Source organism: Apostichopus japonicus, chromosome 5 (genome assembly GCF_037975245.1).
Source record: "Apostichopus japonicus isolate 1M-3 chromosome 5, ASM3797524v1, whole genome shotgun sequence".
Lineage (NCBI taxonomy): Eukaryota > Metazoa > Echinodermata > Holothuroidea > Aspidochirotida > Stichopodidae > Apostichopus > Apostichopus japonicus.
The window spans coordinates 21,624,445-21,646,947 of record NC_092565.1 but is presented as its reverse complement, the minus strand read 5'-3'; the positions used below and the strand labels follow the sequence as shown (position 1 = coordinate 21,646,947).

The window sequence follows — 22,503 nt, the reverse complement described above, 5'->3', positions numbered from 1 at the left end:
AAAGACTGAATACACCACAGTTACAGGTGAGGTTTTGTGTTATACTCACTGTTAACTGGTGCCATGTGATCTATATGAAATGGCACTTCCTTCACCCGTGGTAACTCCCTCTGGGTTTGAGGTGCACATGGGTGAATGGGTGCACATACAGAGGATGTTACATTATGAGAATGCCCTAATTAAAGAAATAAATGATCTGTTTATTGACTTAGACTAGACTGAGATAAAGGTAAGAAAACACATGCGCATGATTTAGGCTAGTATAATACACAATGAACACTGAAATCACCAACTAAACAAAACAATGTGCTGAACAATTTTAGGGAGAACAACCAAAAACTCAAGCTATTAGACATTACTGCATTTCGTTAAAGGCTGTCTTAACCCAAAGTTTTAACATTGAAATGATTTATCAGGCTATTCAGTGTATACAGTAATCTTAGGGATTCTCATGTAAATCATCATTTGTGCATTCTGCAGTTAACAATATGTATTGGCTTTCGTACAAGGTTTGGAACGCATTTTATGAACAAGTTGCTGGAGAAGAATAAGTATAAAGAATGTACAAAAAATCATCATCTAAACTGTTACATGTGAACTAATAGCTTATGTTTTTATATTTCCCTGTATAGTGTTGATGGGAGGCAAAATTTCTAAGTTACATTTTTGTTTTTTCTATACCCGTTTTCTTGGAATTTTCTACCAACATTTGATTCGATTTTAATGCTTTTTCCTATCGACAGTGGTTCCAGATGTTCTGTTAGACCTGCCAATCTTAGAGTCGTCCATCTGGCTACAAGATTATCCAGAGGCTGCTCTGGTTTGTGCTAAGGAGGAAAACTGCCTCTCTTCCGTTCCAACGCCCAGTTATCGTTTGCGCCGGCTTCTCCGCTTCTCCAGCGCTATCATGAATCGGGGAACTGGCCCGTTTAAGCCTTTCCTCTCCAGGGGCGACTGGGAGTGGCATGCCTGTCACATGTGAGTGCAATTACATCGCATGAATGTTATCACAGACCATTCATCGTTTCATATTCATCGATTGGAACACTTTATAAAAGATAAGATAGGAAAGATATTCAGAGGATCATACTTGCTTGAAACTACAATACCTACTATTAAAGAAGTATTAGATACAACATACAAATTTCAGATGCATTTAATGCCAATTTTGCTTGAAACTACAATACCTACTATTACAGAAGTATTAGACACAAAATACAAACTTCAGATGCATAATGCCAATTTTGCAGGTTAGTAATGGTTACACACAAATTGAAACAATACATATTGTAAACAAATTGTACGTAAGTGAATCAAAAACACATTTCTTCGCAACATGGTTGACAGTTAATACTTTATTTTTTGAATTTATCTTAGGACAGTTTTTGCAATATATGTTATATAGTTATTCCATTCTAAGTAAACATAAGCATGAATGAGGTATTGTAAACTAAATAATAGGCTGTTCAATGAAATAGAACATTAATATGTTCAGTGATGTGACTGAGCAGGTGGGGGGAGGGGGGGGGAGAAGGGGAATGTTGTCACAGAAGACATGACCAGCAGTTGATCATTTCATGGTAGCAACTTAAACTTGTCCCTTGTCCTGTTAAAGACGTAATCCTTCATAAGCCCCCCCACTCCCAAAAAAACGTTATCTTTGCCCCTGAATCTTGGTGGGTATAAAATCAACTCTGTCACAGTAATGAAACTACAAGGATCAACAGAATAAACTACATATTGTAACGTTGACCTTTTGGACTTATATGTTATATCAACAGGCATTTCCACAGCATGTCAGTATTTTCTCATTACGACATCACTAATATGTCCGGAGAGAAAGTAGCGGAGGGTCACAAAGCTAGCTTCTGTCTCGAGGATGGCTATTGTGATTCGGGAGCTAAGAAGTTTTTCTCGTGCAATGGAGATCAGGGAATTTCCCCAAACTGTGTGGACCTGTATCGTAATGATATAGACTGTCAGTGGATAGATATCACAGGATTGAATCCAGACAGGTACCTACTAAGGGTAAGACAAAAATGTTTTCTATTTCCACCCCCCCCCTTTTTTATACATGTTTGGTTTTATTATTTACAGTCTGATGAATATGAAAATGAAAACAAAGATACTGCGATCAGATACAAATTCAGTGGGAGCACTGAAGAGGTATTTATTACGGGAGCGTTGTGGTCAAGTGGTCAAGGCAGTGGACTTGTGATCTAAGGATTGCAGGTTCGAGTCCTGGCCAGATCATTGCGTTGTGTCCTTGGGCAAGGCACTTTATCTCCATTGCCTCTCTTCACCCAGGTGTATGAATGGGGACTTGTGAGATAACTTGTAAATATAGTTGTGTGCGCCGGCTTGTGGCTGCACCCTATGGGAAGTCCCCCGGGGGACATGTGAATGTGGTGCACTGTGGTGTCCCAGGAGAGACTGATTGAATTGGGCACACTTTGGTGTGTGGGTGTGACAAGTTACCAATGACCAAGGGTTAAGTTGTAAAGTCATGTGAGGAGGCATTAGTCTCATACAAGACTGTAAACCTTCAACTTTATTTATAACTTTATTATTATTAAAGAAGAGACCTAATGAGGTAAGACCTGGTCACATGATAAAGTCATGATGCTGAGTCTCAAGAGTACACTGAATCGAGGGTCAGACCATAAAATTCAAAGTCACTACTACATACAACTTCAGACTAGAATGTATCATTGATACATGCCAATGAAGCAAGGATGGGACAATATATAATATGGAATTACACAATATCAGACTAAATATATCTAGGTAAGGCAGTGCCAAAAATTGCAAAACGGTATAAGTCAGAAGGGGTGCAATGAGGTGAGGTGAGATGAAATCGGATCAGAAGAAGATCAGTCCAGATGAGATCAGACCAGGTGATATGAGATCAGACCAGGTCATATGTAATCAGATCAGCTGATATAGGATCAGATTAGAGCTAATGAAAACAGATCAGGTTAGGTCACATGAGATAGGATCAGATCAGGTTGAATGAAATCAGATCAGGACAGATTAAATGCAATGAGATCAGTGCTGATCAGATGAAACCATATCAGATGAGTTGAGATCAGATGAAATGAAATCTGATCATGTCAGATAAGGTAAGAGCAGAGCAGATGAAATTAGATAATATAAGATCAGTCCAGACGAGATCAGATCAGTCCAGATGAGATCAGATCAGGTGATATGAGATGAGATCAGTTCAGATAGCATGTGATCAGATCAGCTCATATGAAATCAGATCAGCTGATATAGGATCAGATTAGAGCAAATGAAAACAAATCAGGTTAGGTCACATGAGATGGGATCAGATCAGATCAGGTCGAATGTAATCAGATCAGGACAGATTAAATGCAATGAGATCAGTGCTGATCAGATGAAACCATATCAGATGAGTTGAGATCAGATGAAATGAAATCTGATCATGTCAGATAAGGTAAGAGCAGAGCAGATGAAATTAGATAATATAAGATCAGTCCAGACGAGATCAGATAATCCCAGACAAAGACAGACCACAGTAAACAGGATCAGACCAACCAAGGCAAGAAATACATCTATCATGTTATGAACTACAATACTATGTTAGTGCTCAAAACAGGCAACCTACTGGTGTGAAAAAGATTTTTTCTTTCAATACGTGGGTAATTTTTCTTCGTCCTCTCTTAAAAACCGGACACTTTTCCTCTTTACAATTTCAATCCAGATTGATGTCAACCCTGACAAGTTTGTTGCCGAGAGTGATTACTCCAACAATGAGATTATATGTAACCTCTTCTACAACGGACAGACTGCCTATACACGAAACTGCAGATACAGTGAGTAATTCCCTTATCTTATTTTAATATTAAACTTTTTAAGATATATCAAGTTTTCGTGGGAACGACCCCTTTTTACAGTTTTTTTTCTTTTTCTTTGCCTAATCTGATTGAAACAGAGAAAAGTTTGAAGAAAAGAATGCTTGAGTAGGATTAATCCTAACTAGGGTTAATCCTAAATATTTAGGGTTAGGATTAATCCTAGGATTAATATGATTAATATTAGGATTAATCCTAAATATAATTAGGAGTTGGTAGTCTAGGAGATGACCTCAAAGAGAGGATGTAGTGTTAAAGGTTACTAGGTTATTAGGTTACTAGGTTATTAGGTTACTAGGTTATTATGCTTGGTAAATAGGACAGTGTAAGTAGCTAATGGCTGCTGGATGAAACAGCTGCCTTAAGTCCACAGTATTTAATGCATTTGCATAAACTTTCACTAGTTACATCTTAAGGATTAACGTTCTCAATAAACAACTGAGTCGGATCCAACCCAATTTGAGTGATGATGTTCAGTTCTGAGGTAAATTTGTTTCTTTTGACATGTAATAATGAAATATGATCTAAACTTATCCTGGTAAAATATTTGTTCAAGTACTTCATGCTATTTTTGAGAAATGCGGTTTATATGTAATAGAGTAATGTAAACATTTCTATTGCTCTTTACTTGCAGCTAATGATCAATGATCTGACTATGAGAGCCTTCCACAACCGACCAGTACCTGCAACTTCTTGATAGCTACCCGAGTGACGCCCCAAAACTCACAAAGTGACTAAGAAAGCTGCCGCAAGCCTCCACCCTACTCTCCCACTCCTCAACCTCCATCAATAAAAAATGCTTTTTCTTTCTGTCTTGGATCAATGCTGCATTTAGACATGTATTTTTTTGTTTATTTCTCATTTCGCTTCACTTGACGAACCCATGGAAGAGAGCTCTGCATTATGGGCTCAGATTAAAAAAAAAAAGGCGAGAGAGACCATCCAAATGTAACTGATGAAAGGATATCTATTATGACAATCTGAGGCATTCCTTTGGAATATTTTACTCAATTTGTAAAGACAGTATTATTTATCGTTTCAACACATTTGCACAGCATTGGACTTCCAGGTACAGGTGCCAATACTTATATTTAAGTGTTGAATTTGCACTTTTCTGTAGATATTACATTTTTTCGTTTACATACAGTAACTTAATGTGGAAATGCATAACAGTTAGTTAGTCTGAGATTTATGTATTGTGTACCTCTGAGAAAGTAAGATGCGGGAAATGATTACATATAACATTACATTAATACAGCTAATATTTATGTATTTTGATTTTCCATTCTGTGTTGAAGTTAATACATCAACCAATTGTTCCCATCACAGGTTTAAAGCTATCATCTTTAAATATTTTAAAACCATTGTCAATATGTATTAATCGGCCAGCAAGTCCGTTTTGAACTCTTCACAGAGTTCATGAGTTTAACACCATCTCTTTGGATGTAGCATTAAACTGTTCAAACAAACTAAGCTATCTAGCCTAACCTTGTGGAGAATAAATTCAGTTCCTTGAAAAAATATATATACTATGGATACAGAGCAATTAAAATACATTTTTAACACTTGCATATTAAACTTGATAGCATAACCTCTACTGTTGACCAGTAGACAATTGCATTAACTCTACTATTGACCAGTAGAAAATTGCATAACCTCAACTCTTGACCAGTAGATAATTGATCAATATTTGAGCCCTTCAAAACTTACCTTCAACCCTGGAAGGAAAATGCACCGAGTTATAACATCATTCGTATGGTGTGCAAAATGTCAATTGACAATACACATAGCTAGTAGTGCTCCTACTTAACTTGAGCACTATACCTTGTACTCAGACCTTACATTTTATACAAAGATGCATTAAACTTGTACTCTTTTTCCATGATTTTATGTTCGACCTCACAGTGAACACCTAACACAAGTTTGCAACGTTCAGTATTAGGTACAATTAATTTGCCATTTTTAATGAAATGTTTCACATATCACTGATATATAAAATATTCATATGAAGGCTTGACAGAGGTCAATTAAACTATTTTCCTTTATAAAAAGTCACTTGGATTTTTTTGCTACTGATGCAGTAATATCGAATCCAAATTCTACTACATTAACTTGACAAAATACAATAACATTAGTTTCATTTCCCAAATTTTCAGAAGGTGAAAACAGTCACACTCCATTCCTATTAATTAAATTTGAAAAAGAACCTGATTATTAGGTACCAAGAAGTCAAGAAGCCATACATGCAAGGCTCAGACTCAACGATTACAGTATATCTGATTATTAGGTAACATGAAGTCATTATAGACGTGGAAGGCTTATACTCACTGATTGCAACATACCTCTCAAACTACCGACTTTCACTGTGGAAGAAAGTGGATGGCCACTGAGTAGCTACCAGCTCTCGACCAGTAATCTACTGCCCGTACGCGAAACCAACCTTTTATGGATTCTGAAAAAAATCAAAAGGTTAAGCTGACATGAATTAAAATAAATAAATGAAAATAAATATCTATACAGACAATATTTATATATATATATGTATTTATATGTATATATATAATTGTATGTATATATATAATTGTATGTATATATATAATTGAAAATCGTAATGAGTTGGAGATCAAGAACAGTGAAAAAACTTCCAGCCTCCACCTGGATATATATATATATATATATATATATATATGGATATATTTATGCATATAACAATTGGGATGGAAGTTGTTAAGAAAACAGAAACTCAAATGAAGATGATGGGAAGTGAAAGATAAAGTATTATTTCTATTTTTGTGATGAAATGCATCCACCTGCCTGAAGCAATAACAAACTCCAAACTTCTCTCGCAAAGCAATAATTAAAAAGTACCAACCGGTCTCATCTGTGGAAAACACAAATGATGTAAAGGTAATGTCATGGCTATTTATCCGTTCAAAAGGTCCTGTCTCGCTCTGGGTGGAGTATTCTACTTCAAAGGTCAGGATGCACGGTGTTGAGATGAGAGCATCGCTCCACGTTACTAAGACATCACTCGCTGTTACAGGATGGACTGTTACATTCTGAACCTGGGAGGGAAATGGAACAAAACGTTAATCCTTGCCGATGTCTCATGAAAACTACTTTGCACTCTGCCGTTTGGGGCAAAGAGAAATTTCACTCTCCCCAAACCCGTTAACATTTAATCCCAAACATGTCTGCCAGAGTTTGGAGATATATTTGGTGAATCTTAATTATCAGTCAACAAATAATTTATACCTTTGGTTTTTGAAGTTGACACATTCTGAAGCGAAGATGTAAAGATGATGAACGACCAACACTGCAGTTTCACTGACTTTCCAATGACAACAAGGTTTACTTGGAATCTTTCAAATTTATCCCTTCTAAATCTACGTCTGCCAAGGTTTATGCGGATTATCATACCTGTGCAGGAGCAGAGGTAGACTTATTACATAGATGCACCAGCATGATGCCAGGTTTCTTTAAGGTAAACGCAAGGTTGAAAACTTTGGCAGGAATCTCAGACGGTCCTTCGACTCTGACTGCTTCCTGCAAGACAAGGACAAAAATAGATGATTCTGTATTTTTTCTGATTTCTGGCACCATTCTTGTATATTCGAACTCTATACACACAAAAGGGAGAGGAATCAAGCTTACATGGTTTGCTTTTGAGATGATTGCAGCTGTGAAGGGCCATGGTATCTTAAACTAAGGAAGAAACAGGGCCTAGATGCTGAAAACATAGGACAAATGTAGGAAATGAATATAAAAAAATTAAAAAAAGATTAAAAAAAGTGGGACTAATTGTAAAAAAAGGACTGAAACAGACAAGTATTATTAAACAACCTCATTCATGCTCATGTAAACTGTATTAAAAAAAAGGTTAAAAACTTGGGGCCAAAAAAACTGATGATCTCTAACATCAATTTGTTTTAACTATTGTTGCAGGACATCTGCACAACTGAATTCTGTGGAAAACCTGTTATTGTGTCTCAGTTTTACCAACCTCATTTTGCCTCATTTTTCTAAAAACATCCTTGCTTGGAAAGACTGGTTTGCCCTGATTGACATAATGTCTGTGTGGATTGCCATGTTCTTTGTCCAACAGGTAGAGGGCGTATACCATCGACGAGGCTGAACACAAAAAAATACAAATTTTCTGTGAAGAATATGATATAAAGTAATAAAAAAAAAATGATATAAAGTACAAAATATAGTTTCTCTTTTTCTTTTGTTTTGTGGAGACATGGAGGCTCACTGCTGTTCAGGATAGTAACTTCTCAATCGCTTCATTCTCTTTAACTTATCTCGTCTGAGTTTTAATCGAAGAGGATCAACGTTACCATGTGACACCAAATCTGACAGGACACTGACAATTTACATTTTTCATACTTTTGTTATTTATCACATGTTTGTCAACTGCATTTACACTATACAAATATGACCTTGGGGTTGGAGTGCAGTCAATGCACAGGAGGGCAAAATGCGCGGACCAGAGGACCTAGTGAATATCAGGAACCATGACTCAGTGACAAGTTAGTCCAATGCTTACCATCTGCTGGTATGCCATCTACTGTTAAGCTCACTTTATCTGAATCTATTGTATAGGTTGTATCTGCACTGTTGGAAATCAAGATTGCAGCAGACCAACTGAGGGTGAATGAGCGATATTAAATTTTGAAAAAGTTGTTTATAAATCTTGACTCCAAAATAATACTGTAAGTAATCAAAAAGATGGAAAAAAAAAACATATTTCTCATTAAAAAAAAAGCAAACAGGGTCTTGTTTGCTGCTTGATACATAACAACTTCTTCAAATTTGATAATTAATTAATTACAGAGAATCTCTGCACTGATTTTGGCAAATTAAAAATAATTTTATCACAAAAGTGGGAGCTGTCTCCAGATAACATAGCAAGTAAAACCAACAACAGAAAATTGACTGGGAAATTATAAACAAAAGTGAAAAGAGTAGGCATTTTTTTGGCCAAAATGAGATTTAAACCAATGACATCCAGATTTCAAGTCCTGTGCTCACTATCATCTGAGCTATTCAGCCCCTGTTCTCGCCCAAAATTCTCTGCTTTTTGTTAAGTTAAGATTACAAATCAAACAAAGGCATCCTTCTAAATTTTTATAACAAAATTAAAGTAATCAGTGGAATAGTTAATATTGACAATAAATCTGAAAATTTTGTTGCATTGATGCTATTGAAAACAGTGTAAATTACATTTTCTACTTGAAGTATTGACCATTTCCATTTTCATTTGAAACAAATTTGATGAGTACAAACTAATGAAATGTACTATGAAAAGATGACAGAAATGATGTGGAAGATTGATAAAAATTAAAGCAAAAAAATGCTTTAAACTGAGATTTATGGTGTTGACCTATGACCTCATTTGATTAGATCAAGTATGTCAGCAACATCCATAACAGATTCATAACTTCCTTACCATTAAAACAGGACTATATGTTACTCTTAGACATGAAATAAGTAATTTTTTTAAATATTCACATTTCAAACAATTCTTTGTTCTAACATTAATCCCATTAACAAGGGATTTCCTATCAAAAGGAGACACCCTATTAAAGAATATTTTTAAGTGATTTTATAGTGCTGAATATTACCATACCCTTTCGAGTGAAATATTTTCCAAATTTCTGTCAGTTTCACCAAGAAAATCCTCAGAAAACCCCCTTTTAAAATTGATCCTTCCTACAACCAAGGAGGCTTTTCTTTTCATGTTAGGGTAAGAATCTGATTGGTCCTTCAAAAATAAATAGGAATAATGAGAAGATGTGAAAACATGTACATACCCTGCTTCAGTTGACTCTGTGGTTGCTAGGATACCGATATCTGTCATAAATGTTTTCTTCAAGTCTTCAACATGAACCAACTGATCTCCTAGCTTTGATAGTAGACCCATAACGACTAGAACCGGTTTCTTGATTAACTGCACACTGTTGGGTTTTGTATTATTCATTTGAAAGCGGGCGTTCAGAGTGCGTTGCTCAAAGAAAGCAGGGTAATAGTTGAGGAATCCATTGTCGTTGCTAAGGAGAGAGTAACGGTAGTCTGGCTTGGGCGTTATGAGTAAATGTTGATGCTGGATAATTATCTGTTGGAAATTTAAAAACAAAACAACATCGAATTTGGTAGTCTGTAGGATTATTGCTGCATGCTTATTAACTTAACATAAATTACTGAAACTGAGATAGTTTAAAGCTGAGAATGATCACCTCAAAATTAAACAATTGAGTGGATGAAAATATGGAAATGATGTTATACAGTAGTAATTTGTCTATGCACCGTGAATTGGATCACAAAGTTTGATATTTATAAAATATTATTCTCCACAGAGGGGAGCTTGAGAAATGCAGCACATTGAACCAATCCACAGCTTCATAGTGTGTTCTTTGTTTCAAGATAAAATAGGTTGTTCACTTTATTTGGGTGAGAGTATATGTTTGTCATAATCTTTGATGTCATTCATGCACTATACCAATTGGTATCAAGCTTTTTTTAAAACATCATTGCAAACAGTTCTTAAGAACTGTTTGCAATGATGTTTTAAAAAAGGCTTGAAATATATGACTCGATAATTTTTTCACCCCCACGATTGTCAGCAGTCCTTCTCCATTATATACTAATACATGTAACTACAATATATGCTATAGCCAGGTATTACCTTAGCAACCACCGCAGCATATGTTGTGTCTGCACGCCACCATTCTGGTCTACTCCATGTCACTAGGGGATCAGCCTCACTAACAAAGCAAAAGTACAAACAAAATAATTTGATAAACGACAACAAATCTCCTAAAATAACATATGAGTTAATCGGATTTAAACAGAACATGAATGTTCTCGTGGAGGACCATGTGACAAAGCAGATTATGAATATTTCCACCCTGCTTGGCTTTTTTTCCCCCCTCAAATACCTCCTTTGCTGGCTAAGTTTTTTGGTCAGTGGCTAATGTTGATCCGATGAATCCATATTTTCTCCCAGCAAAAAGTAAAGTAAGCATGACCAGCTCTTGATGGTAGTAAATCCAGTTATGATGACAGAAAGTTTGTCTCTCTAAACATTCCTTGATTAACTTAACTAGCCATCCATTACCAACTTGAATTCGGGGGGGGGGGGGACAACATTTAAGCAACAGTTCATGGGCTTCTTACATGATGCAAGTGGCCAGCCGAGAGCACAGGCAGTGGGTTCCTAAGTTCAATGCAGGTTTCCATCCCTTACCAGCCAATAAATTCTTTGCTTTTCGATAAGGTTCATTAAACTTCCTAATCAGTTGTCTGTTCATGATAATCTTATACAATGCTTTTCATTGTCAGTTTCTGAGCTAGGCTCAATAATGCGCTACCCCACCCCTGAGCCTTCCATTTAGATGTAACTGCTCTTCCTGTATGGTCCCCAATCCGGTGAGATGCAACTGCCTGCCTCTCTTGTCCCACCAGTCAGGGACTCTCAAGATATTTCTTAATAGTTTACCATTGACGGACATGTCCAAAATGAAAGTAAACATGAGTTAAAAACCAAACAGGCAATAATAAAAACATTTAATTGGTCACTTGTTTTCTCCACAGGTGACACAATGGGAATATACCCAGCTAGAGATTTGATCTAAAATTGTAAAGTTGATTAACTTACTCATTAAAAATTGGCACCTTTGCTAGGAGAGTGTATTTTTGTCGAATGATGTCGATTGTTTCAAATTCAGTGTTCAGGATAGTCATGGAGGATCCACCACCCTGTGGGAGAAAGAAAGGCTAATGTCTTTTCAATTCGTTATACGAACTCTCACACGGCTCCAGACTTTCATTGTTAAATCACAAAGAAACACAACTGAAGACTTCATAGTTATGGAGACACAGACCAAACTATTATTTTTGGTCTATTTGAGAGATAACTAGAAATAACTGTCATGAACAACATCACCAAACAGCTAAGAGAACTCTTATTCCATTTGAGAGCACAGATTTAATGTTTTCTTCACACACAAGGCTGAAGAAGACTTGATCAAGTCTAAATATGACATCATCGAGCCACATGTGCTTCACTTTTGTACATATTTTTTTTTTTCTTAATTAAAACAATTGTGTATTTTCTGTATTTGGAGATGGCTTTTCACAAATGCTGATTCTAAAATATGGAAGCTCTAAACATTACATAAATGATAGCACTGGTTCCAGGATCAATACTGTTAACAGTCTATCATCAATGCACAAAAAAAAGGATACCTGATCATAGTGGCAATGATGACATCACAGGTTTACAAAATGAAAGCTTCTTGACAGGTATTTTAAACTAAAGAATTTTGGGGAAGTTTTTCTTCATGAAGATCTTTACCATATCAGTCAAAGATGATACTTGGGTTTACTTCCTCTTAAAGTGATTTTTGAAATAGGAAATCATTAAGACAAACAAATTAGTTGAACCTTTCCATATTTGTTGGGTAGGAATTACAATGATTGCAAATGTTTTATGCCTCGATAACTGAGATATCATTTGCATCACTTAGATATTTAATCCCACTGCTGTCACCATAGTATTTTGATAAACTATGATGGAAGTATCAAAGTGTTGTAGGAAAAGTTAAAAAAATATAAAGAAAATGCAATTGGAAATGTAGGTGGATATTAGTGATCAAATAATTGAAAATATAAACATCATACAGTACCTTGTGATGGAAAGATATATAATCAATTCTGACACCTGTCTCATTTGTAAAATAGTTAGTGCCATTGCTACAATGTTGTAAAAGAGTCCAACAGATTGGAGACTTTGGTGGGTCTTTGCATCCTCCCGCGGGTCCACCAAACTTCAAAGAGGGGTCGGCTGCTTTGAGACCCTCTGAGCAGGCATCGTAATAATTCATGAACCCTGTAGGATATGAAAATATATTACAAATAAACGAAAACTCATTTTCTGATAACCTAAACCAAAGTAAGCATCAAAAGGCCAAGGCTACAATTAAACAATTCTTTGCTGGGAAAACCTTATAAGCTGAACTGTATTTTATTTTTAAAAATTGAAATATTTATGTTTTAATTTCTCTTGATCATAACCTTTTGCCAATTAACAACCCTATTCTGTTTCTCTGCAGAACTACTGTATCTGTGTAAAAACTGTACAATGAAAGTCACTTTCTACAGTGATTTTGTATTTTTTTTGTTCTCTTTCCTAATTGTAAAATTCTGTATTTTTTCAGGGAGTGTCACTACCCGACAAGCCTTATAGGGTTTTTTAGTACACTTCCTTTCACAAGTTTTGTTTCTTATCTCCTTTATGTCATACTTATGTAGTAAAGTGAAATTTTGTTGTGTGCACCCGTTGTATTTACATGTATTATGCAAGGGCGGCGGAACCGGGGGGGCACAGGGGGCACGTGCCCCCCCACTTTTCCTCAGGTTAAAAATGTGCCCTTTTTCTACATAAAAATTGAGGTGTCTCAAGTTAGCAAGAGGCCAGGGAACCAGAATGAACACTCGGGAAGGGCCGTTTCCGGCCATCTGAGGGGTTTGTAAAACCAAAAATTTTCTTGTACGCTCCGCGCCAACCGATGGTGGCGCTCCGCTCAGATAGTTGTGCATACAACTTTGCAAATCCTGGCTATGCCCCTGACTTTTAATGAATTTCTGTGGGTCAAACTCAAAGCTATTTCGAATGGAAATAAAATTGGTTAAGATATTAACAAGAAATAAACTCTAATTCGGAAGATTCCTACATTAGCAACTAGCATGATTTCACCTCATTTTGTCTCGAAAGAAAACTTGTTCCTTGTTTCCCAATTTGCACATTGGATATTGCAGTGCTAGTATGCATATTTTCCTTGGGGGGGGGGGGGGGCAGGGCGGGACGTAGAAGGAGTGATGTGTATACGCAAATAAGTTAATACAATAAGAGTTATCAAGGGTACTAAATATAAGGCTGCATCAGTCCAATCGAATTTCTGCAAAGTGCCCTTTGATGTCGGTGCCCCCCCAGATTAAAAGTGCTTCCGCCGCCCTTGGTATTATGTAATAGTTCGTAACAGTGAGTTTTTAGCGTTAGTTGTTTGCACGTGCATTTCTTCAGTTCTGTATACGTCGTTTTAATGGCAGCATCGTCCCTGCAGAGCTCCGGGGTCGGCCTCGTTATCCCTTCCGTAATTTCATTTATCTTGGGTCTTCATTAGCCCAGATTTACTCTATATCTTTACTGTCTGGAGTCCGTGAGGAGATGTCACCCTTCTCAGAGGCAGGATGCCTCAGGTTTTGGATGGTTCGGCTTCTGGCTCGAAGCCACTGGTTTCCAAGATGGCGGATCATACCAACATACTGTATAGCGAGCTGGCTAGCGGCGATGGAGTCTCGATGTCCGCGAGCTTCCTTTACCGCGAGCGTAGAGTCCTCTTCTTTGTTACCGCGAGTGAGCTTCACACATTTTTAGTAAGATATTAAGTCATAAATATTGTATTGTTTACTGCAGTATGTACCCTTATTGTTAATTAATTGAAATGTAGTTTTGAATGTTGCCCCTTTGGCTAGGTTGTACTTGACCGTACAAAGTACATGATAGGTTGTGTTTTGGACCTTGGTCCTATGGGTTTATAGCGGGTCTTGTGTATCGTGAAGCACATGTGTTAGTATTGCGTACCTTAATATACTGTAGAGTGACAGTACCGGTTAGGTTGGGTTTAAGTTACAGAGAGTTATTAACAGTTATGTGTAGTATACAGAAAGTAATTGAAAGTTTATTTATTGTATTGTACTGTAGAATTGACAGTTCAGTTGTATTTAAAGATTATTTATTGTGACTTCATTTTAGTATTGTACTGCTCGCAGTGTAAAGAGTGTACGTATTCGTATTTTGTATTTTGAACATTATTATTACTGTTGTCACTATAGAGTTGTCTCAGAGCTTGTCCTTTTAATCTTAGCCTTTATGGACAGCTATAGAGTGCCAAGTCTCTTAAGAGTTTGTGGGTTCAGGAGGTGGAAATTCCTGCTGTCTAGGAACAGTATGGTGAAAAGGCCTATAATGTGTTGCAGCTGGCATGTGTTGCCCTAGGCTGACCATTACGAAGGTGTAAAATTCTTCGCCTGTTGGCAAACGTTTAATATTATTTATGCAGTTTATTTCATAATGTTCATTTTACATTTTTCCTTTATACACTTTATGCATTGTTGTACAGTGTACAGAGTACAAGAGTGATTGCGGGTATTGATTCTTTAATTGTATTCATGTTGTATGAATATTACTTAGTTTGAGCACAGGTTCTGTGCATATTTCACAGAATGAGTATAGGTTTTCCCCCAGTTTATTAAGCCATTTAATTTCATAAAGCCATTTACTATATACTGTCATGTATCATGATTTGTTCATTTGTATATTTTCATTTTCATATTGTGTAGAGTTTGTAATAAAAGTCAGCCATTGTTTCAACGCAAGAACACTCTTGCCTCCTCATTGATAACTTAGGAGTTCGAAGCGAAGGACCCTAAACCCGGTAATTTCCCCCGCTATCCGCGGTTCGCTTCACTTATGTTGTGATAGAACAAAAATAAAAAAAATGAAAATGAAATGAAATGAATGAAGCATTATATACTTGTACCTTGAACTGTAAACTTTAGGCCATCAAAATCGCCATGGTCTGGTTCATTCCAAGTTTCAAAGTTCCATTTGGAGACATAGTCAAGGCCGTAGATCCCTGTTACAAAAACAGAAGTTAAACAAGATGTTAAAGGGTGCAGAACACAGGTGGGTAAAACGCCAAAATTTCTGCGGAGTTTTCAGAACGCAAATACTGAAGCCTGTGAAAACTTTTAATATCAATGCAACGTCTGTATCCAGCCATATAAAACAACTGATACTATTAATTTCAACTCAACGGCAAACTTGTGATGAGAACTTAAGAAGTTTCACCACAACAGATAACCAATAAACATGCAGAAGTTCCTGATCTTTTATTTCCCATCTCATGAAATATTTTCATTCCGTCAAAGTAGTCATAATAAATCCTTAAGGGTTGCGGTCCATGGATTGGATACAAAATTTCACTGAAAAAGGATAAATACAAAAGATGACAATACCAAAGCAAGCTTTGTTATTTTACTTATTGCCAAATGTTTACTAACTTCTCACTAAGGTTTTAATGAGCCACACAAGAAGTAGACAGACAAAAAGGCAGGAAAGGTAGATACCAACAATTTAAATAAGAAAATAAAGGTTGCATGGATTACAGAAAAGCTGTTAATAGATCAATTTGGATTAGTTAAAGAGCAGACTAGCACTTAGTGGTTATAGAATTCATTGCTAAAAGTCCACAATAATAACCTAAGTATAGGCTCTACAGAAAAGAAGCTCTATGTTCTCAGCTAATCTTCTTCTCCTCTCCCTAGCTGAGAAACTCACTCTCTCTTCCCTCTAGACACATCCCCTCCACCTTTCCCCTCTGCTACCTTTCCATTCTTTCTTCCTCTCTCTATTACAATCAGTATTATTTCAGCTTTAATGCAACTTCAATATTTCAAAACGTCAACCATTGTCCTCCCCCATAGTATTATAATACTGGCCAATTGCCCTGAAGGAAACCCCTCATAGGAGTCTAACAGGGTCACTCTAACTATATCTTTCCATTCAATGCTCTATCATCTAACATTCAAACTGTTTCTTGAAAGGGTTAAGCAGCAGGTACAGCAGTAGGCCAATATTAACAGCACAACTAATTTTATCTGTGGCCTGTGTCACATTAGAATAGTATAATTTAGTTAATTTGTATTTGTATGACAGAAGAAGTCAATCTGTCAGCTGTTTATTTTAGAAAGTTTTTTTTTTAGTAACTTTTACTTTAGTCAATGCTGGTTGTTGTTGATGTTGGAAAGTAGTATCCAAGGATGTAGGACAATTTACATAAACCCTAATCCCTCTATTCACTACAAAAATACAAGGTAGCATAATTGAGTATGTATACAAAAGAAACATCACCAGGTCAGGGCATAGTATAATAATACAAAGGTACAGGGTAGCATAGCATAACTAGTGCACACAAAAGAAACCTACCAGGGCAGGACATAGTCAAGATGACAATGTATTGTATTGCCAAGTTATGCAAATTGATACACTATTAATTATGTGTGACATCACATCCAGCCAGTGAAGTGAGTGTTGGATAAGATTTTTATTCACTCTCCAAAATACCATCATCGGATTGAGTCCTGCTATATCTCTTAGCTATATCGCTTCTCGGCCTTTTGGCTAAGATCATTTGTAGTATCTGTTCTTTTCGGGAATGGTGATACACACCTGACGATGATCACACAGTCACAGTCCCGATGCAAGGGGACTGGGGCTGAGAGCGGATCAGTCGTTTGGTAGTTTGGTTTTCGTGCCCAGGTTCTTTCCTGGGTGACTTTTTCTTAAAAAGTATCTCTTAGCTGAAAAAGACGGAGCTACAATATTGTGATTTTCATATCATGGGGCACAGGATCCTATATATAGGATACCTGTATTGAAGCCTGGGCTGGCATACTTTAATTAATATCTGGCATTTAACTGTGAAAGCTTGAAACACAATTTTTCCCTGGAGATTCCAGTATCACACAATATTTAGTGTTCTGGATAGGGCAGCTTGTCGGCAGAGTTGGGATGGAAGTACATCACCTGACCGGATAAAGTAAAGCTGTATTGCAGAGCTCGTCTGACAGTTTAAGAACTGGAACCATTGTAAGTAGAAACTTGTTATATTAATCTGTTCTGTATATGTAATATTCGGGATGCAACCACTTTAAAGTTTGTATACTTTTGGAGGTGAATATGCATACAAAAGTCAGTTTAATTTTGTGTAGTAATTTTTCATTATGTTGGATAGTAAAAGTCACGCCTTAATTGACTTTCCTTAAGAAAGTGGATGTTTGCTATGATTGTAATAGTGATGGTAACTTTTATAGCATTACAAATTAATTCAAGTGATTTTGGCCGAGAGGGGTTATATGTTTAGTGGAGTGAACATGAGGTTAGTGTGCATAAAGGAGAGTTATGATGTGCTCACCATAGCTTTGGAGTAGGAATGTATATATGTTTGAGTTTAACCAATTTTTTGTTTGTATGTGGAACAAACTAAACTTTGTTCAAGATTCATATATGGCTTATTGTTACAAATTTTGTATTATAAATTTATGCAACATATTTAGTATATTGTATTTGGACAAAGTATTATCAGAGAATCTGATTGTGTATTTTGTTCCGATACAGTGCCACTTTCCTCTCACATTGGGTCGAAGACCGGAAGCTTTTGAGGATAGTTTTATCACCGACTATAACACCTACCACAACCTGATATCAGCAACCACGTGTCAACAAGTATTATCAACATCTTTAGGCAATATTCATCACAGTGACAACTCAGAACTCATTTTTTTTTTAAGATAAATGTTAAATCAGAATTTCATGATGTAAAGGGGGGAAAACTCTTCAGACTAGAAGAGGTAGTCTCATTCTTTTATAGAGAAAAGAATATCCAATTAATATATATTAAGACTAAATTTATACGTGCCAGTTTGCTCTCTCGCAATTGAAAAAGATCCAGGGGTATCAAAACTTTGGAAAGTCTTAACCTTTTCAGTAGTTAAGCTAAATCTAGTATATGTTATCCTCTGGTAAAGATTGCGCCAAAGCAATCTGTTATCTCTAAGTATTCAGGAGTCCTACGTGTTCCTAAGCAGTATTACAGAACGCTGTAACCTTTATTTTGCATGTTCCTTTTTTTTATTATTTTAAGGAGAAAGTTCCTCCTCAATAAATACCTATTCACTTAAGAAGTTGAATTTATAAAACTTGTTCTGCATCATTAGTTGGTTGGAGTATTTCTTTTTTACATTGCATATTGATTTTGGATAGCCGCTAGGCGAATGTGTCGCATTGCCACTTGCATTCTTTTTGTGGGTGACAGCCTGTACTGAATGCTGTGACAAATATGCTATTGGGCACACAAAAGTGGGTGAATGCTGTGTCCTTAACAACTTCCTGGTTAAACTGTTTGGATTTTGCAACAATAGCTTGAAGTCAAGACTACGATTCCCAAATCACAGAGGTACCTTGATGAAGTTAAAGCAGCCATTTTTGTCATTCAAAGAATTGTCCAAGTCACAATGCCTAAAACAAACTTGACTTTTTTTTGAAAAATCAAATAATCTTGAAACTTTGCAGGTATGTGGAACAGATTCTTACCTATGTATCTCTCTGCCAGAGTCTGCACCAAATCCTTCCACTGATGAACTTGTGTATCATTTTCAAAGTCTGTGTAGTGATTAGATGGATTACCCATGATTTCAAATCCTGGTCTCAGATTGTTTGACCAGAGATTACCAATTAGATGATCCAATTGTGTAAAATTGTAAGTCAACTCGTTTCCTTGGACATTGCTTGAAAAAGAAAAGGGGGCAAAAAATGCATCAATAATGCTGAAGGTTATCGGCCTTAAATAATATATAAATATTGATTATTTAGCTGTTAGTTGATTATTTAATTAGCTATTTAATGTTGAAATTTACTGACAAAGAAATGTGTTTCAACCCTTATTTACAGTATAATTAAGAAAAAAAAACCCAAGAATTACTCACATTATTGTAACCATATCCAGCAGCCAATGGATTCTGACTTGTTCTATTCCATGTCTAGGAACAGACCCAATAAGAGCTAGATTTTGAGTTTCATCATCAGATAAGAGGAACTTAAAGTCTTCCTGATGTGGTGCTGGAGGGCTAACAATAGTTGTTTGGAAAGAAAAAAGAAGATGATCTCAACATTAGGAACATCTTGAATGTCAAGTTAAATGACACCATCAATTAAGTGTTCTAATACTAACGTCACATGCAGTACTACTGCTCCAGGCAAGCTCTAAAACTGTGTAGAGAAGGGGGGGGGGGGGTCTTGTTTATGGACTACTATTAACAATTAAAAAGAAAAAAACTGTTAACTAACTGCTTATCTACCTGTTTAGATGTAAGCTTAACAGGGAGTTTGATGTTTTCGATCATCCTCGCAGGATCTTCTCCAGCTGTGATTTAGCTGTGACGATTGTTAGTTGACAGCCTAAGAGTACAAGTTGTGCTAAACATGACAGAATGGTGTATGTTGGTGTCACACAAGGGTGTAGGAACCGGGGGGCTGGGGGGCGCCAGCCCCCCCAGTGAAAAATGTGGAGGGGCGGAAGTATCATTCCGCCCCCCCCCCCCCCCCCGCTTCGCAAGTCAGAAAACCCCTTTTCCATTTCCAAATGAGAAAAAAATGTCACTTGGAGCACCAACTTGCATCTAAGGCCAGGTGAAAATACAAAATTAAGTTTACAAAATGGAGTGGGTGTTGAAGTGTGCTATATTAATAATAATAATAATAAATGAGACTTATATAGCGCCAAGTCAGTAAACAAAAGTTACTGCTCAAAGCGCTTATTGCACCAAATTGCATCTGAGGCCACCTGGAAATGCAAAAAAATCCAAAGGGGAGGGGGTCACCCCCTCCCCTTAGACCCCTTCCCCAGGCCGGCTATCAGTCTTCAGCCCCCCCACTCAAAAGTACCTTCCTACGCCACTGGTGTCACAGGTTTGAGTTGGGGGAGGGGAGAGGAGGGGGGCAGGGGGAAGGGTTGAGAATGGGACAAGAGTCTGACCAATCACAGTCAGGGGTGTTGAAAGCAAAATATTTGACTATGTTATCCCTTTACAGTGAATGCTCAGAACTTAGTTGTAATAAACTGATATATATATATATATATTTTTAAAAACAATTTACCAAAGTCCTGTGCTTTTCCAAAAATGAGAGAAAGCACCGGTGGAGTTGCTGACATCTATCGTAAAGTTCCATTGTTTGGCAGACACATTTAGGAAAGCACTGGATAAACTGACGAGGAACACGAGGACCGAAAACAACAACTTAGGCATAGTTCTGGTATTCTTATCCATCTATGGATGAATTAACAGATTACATAATTAAATAAATATGTGTATCCTTTACAGCCTTGAAGCTTTCAAGATTGCTTACATATAAAACAGTCACCAACGGTGCTACAATCCCTGACTTGCGTACTCGCCAACCATCATGAGACTCTCAATTTGATGTACAGATACATGTGTAAATATCAGTAAAAGAAATTAACTGCCAAGGAATACTGTACAATGTTAAACTGATGAATTTCTTTGAACTACTACATTTTGTAAAATCTCCATTCACTAACCTCTGCGTTCTTCCGTAGGCAGCATGCGGTTTGGGGCGAGTCTTCGATGCCTTTAATGTTGAAAAATTTTCGGGCTTAGTCTGTCCAATATTTATGTTTATCCCTGTAACTTGCTTTGATAATGTTTCAAATAAGAGTGTTGAAAATATGAAATTTAAAGTCATGCAGAGTATTAGCAAATTTTTGAACATCATACGTATCATCCTTTGTAAAAAAGGGGCACCTGGGGGGCATGATTTTTGTGGGGAGGGCTTGTGCACCCCCTAGCGACGCCACTAAGTGTGAAGAATAGTTTGGGTTGACCACTGAAATAAAACACTGTGTGTTTAATCATGAATTTGTGCAGAGTAGTGTGCAGTATGGCTAGCATTACCAACTCAGCTAGATATTCAATCTCCCCTGTTTTTGGCCAAAAACAGGGGACTCTGGTGGAATTTACTATAGGCAGGGAAAATCGTAATGATCATATTGATCATTTAGAAAATTATTTGGCCTATTTTTTCTAGGCTATACAAATTGTGAAATATATATTCTGCAGGAATTTCCCACAAGCTTTGAACATGGTTCATGGCTAGGAGCGCCCATGAAATCTTCTAATATCATCTACGGAGTAGCATAGACACTTCGAAGTTCGGACACCTAAGCCTTGAAACACCCCAAAACTATAACTTCCTTTTATTGGCAAATATGTAAGTACAGTACTTGCTTGCACACGGGTCATTTTGTGGAGAAAATAACTGTAGCTTCGTAGTTTTTTCGTGAAATTGGCTCTAGCTGTAGGTTATCATGTTTAAATCGAGTAAGTCTAAGGGGTGTCCAAACTTTGCAGTGTTCCGAACTTCGCAATACTTACTATACTGGTTGCGTTGATATTCCCAGGCCTGACAAACTTATAGGAAGGGCAATGGATGGCATGGGCAACAGCCTTGAGACCAGTGAAATTGGGAGTGGGGAATTATTGGATAAAGAGTATGAGTCTGCTGTTGGAATTATGAAGAGAACAAAATGTTGTCCCCAAGACCGGACTCTTTTTTAATGTCAAGTTAGTAAAGCCACCCTAACTTCCATGGTATAATGCCTGTGCACTGCTTAAGTTACCAAAGACAAAAATATTGGCCAAGCAAATAAATAAAAATGTTACAAATGTCAAATACTACTGCTAAATCTAGGCCTAGATTACTATACTGACCTGATCGTCACATTACATTCTACCCAGACAAAAAATTTCATGTGTAGAACTTTTATGACCTCGTCTATAATTTATGTCAATCCTGAGACAACGTACACTCTTCGCCAGGATCATCAGAAGATTGATAGAGAGACCTGGATTTATGAAGAATGGAAATTTATTTTGATGGCTAAAATATGATATGTTGATCATGAAAAACGCTCTGGCGCCGCCG

General features: G+C 36.8%; 2 protein-coding genes and 1 pseudogene across 7 annotated transcripts in view; 2 read left to right on the top strand and 1 right to left on the bottom strand.

The window, feature by feature from the left end:
* Window positions 1-5,198, top strand: part of LOC139968032 (lysyl oxidase homolog 4-like) — a 30,248-nt gene extending 25,050 nt beyond the window's left edge. Inside the window, exons 10-13 of the mRNA XM_071972324.1 lie at window positions 744-978; window positions 1,782-2,028; window positions 3,725-3,836; window positions 4,510-5,198. Coding sequence (XP_071828425.1) covers window positions 744-978; window positions 1,782-2,028; window positions 3,725-3,836; window positions 4,510-4,523 — 608 coding nt within the window. The 3' untranslated portion in view covers window positions 4,524-5,198. The remainder of the gene's footprint in view (window positions 1-743; window positions 979-1,781; window positions 2,029-3,724; window positions 3,837-4,509) is intronic.
* Window positions 907-22,436, bottom strand: LOC139968033 (alpha-L-iduronidase-like). 6 transcript variants are annotated; one of them, XM_071972328.1, is made up of 16 exons: window positions 22,290-22,430; window positions 21,101-21,213; window positions 20,659-20,828; window positions 19,488-19,628; window positions 19,096-19,289; window positions 15,482-15,577; window positions 12,566-12,768; window positions 11,536-11,636; window positions 10,564-10,642; window positions 9,692-9,993; window positions 8,425-8,522; window positions 7,879-8,006; window positions 7,296-7,421; window positions 6,748-6,940; window positions 6,204-6,327; window positions 907-1,047 (listed from the first exon to the last, which is right to left on the bottom strand). In XM_071972328.1, the coding sequence occupies exons 3-15, from the start codon at window positions 20,826-20,828 to the stop codon at window positions 6,236-6,238; spliced, it is 1,923 nt and encodes a 640-aa protein (XP_071828429.1). In that variant the 5' UTR covers window positions 21,101-21,213; window positions 22,290-22,430; the 3' UTR covers window positions 907-1,047; window positions 6,204-6,235. The 6 variants fall into 6 exon arrangements, with proteins under 6 accessions (XP_071828429.1, XP_071828431.1, XP_071828426.1 ...); XM_071972330.1 differs by having other exon boundaries at window positions 21,101-21,150; XM_071972325.1 differs by having other exon boundaries at window positions 21,101-21,209; window positions 22,290-22,425.
* On the top strand, window positions 17,105-17,199 carry LOC139968253 (U2 spliceosomal RNA; annotated as a pseudogene).
* Window positions 22,437-22,503: the final 67 nt, after the last annotated feature.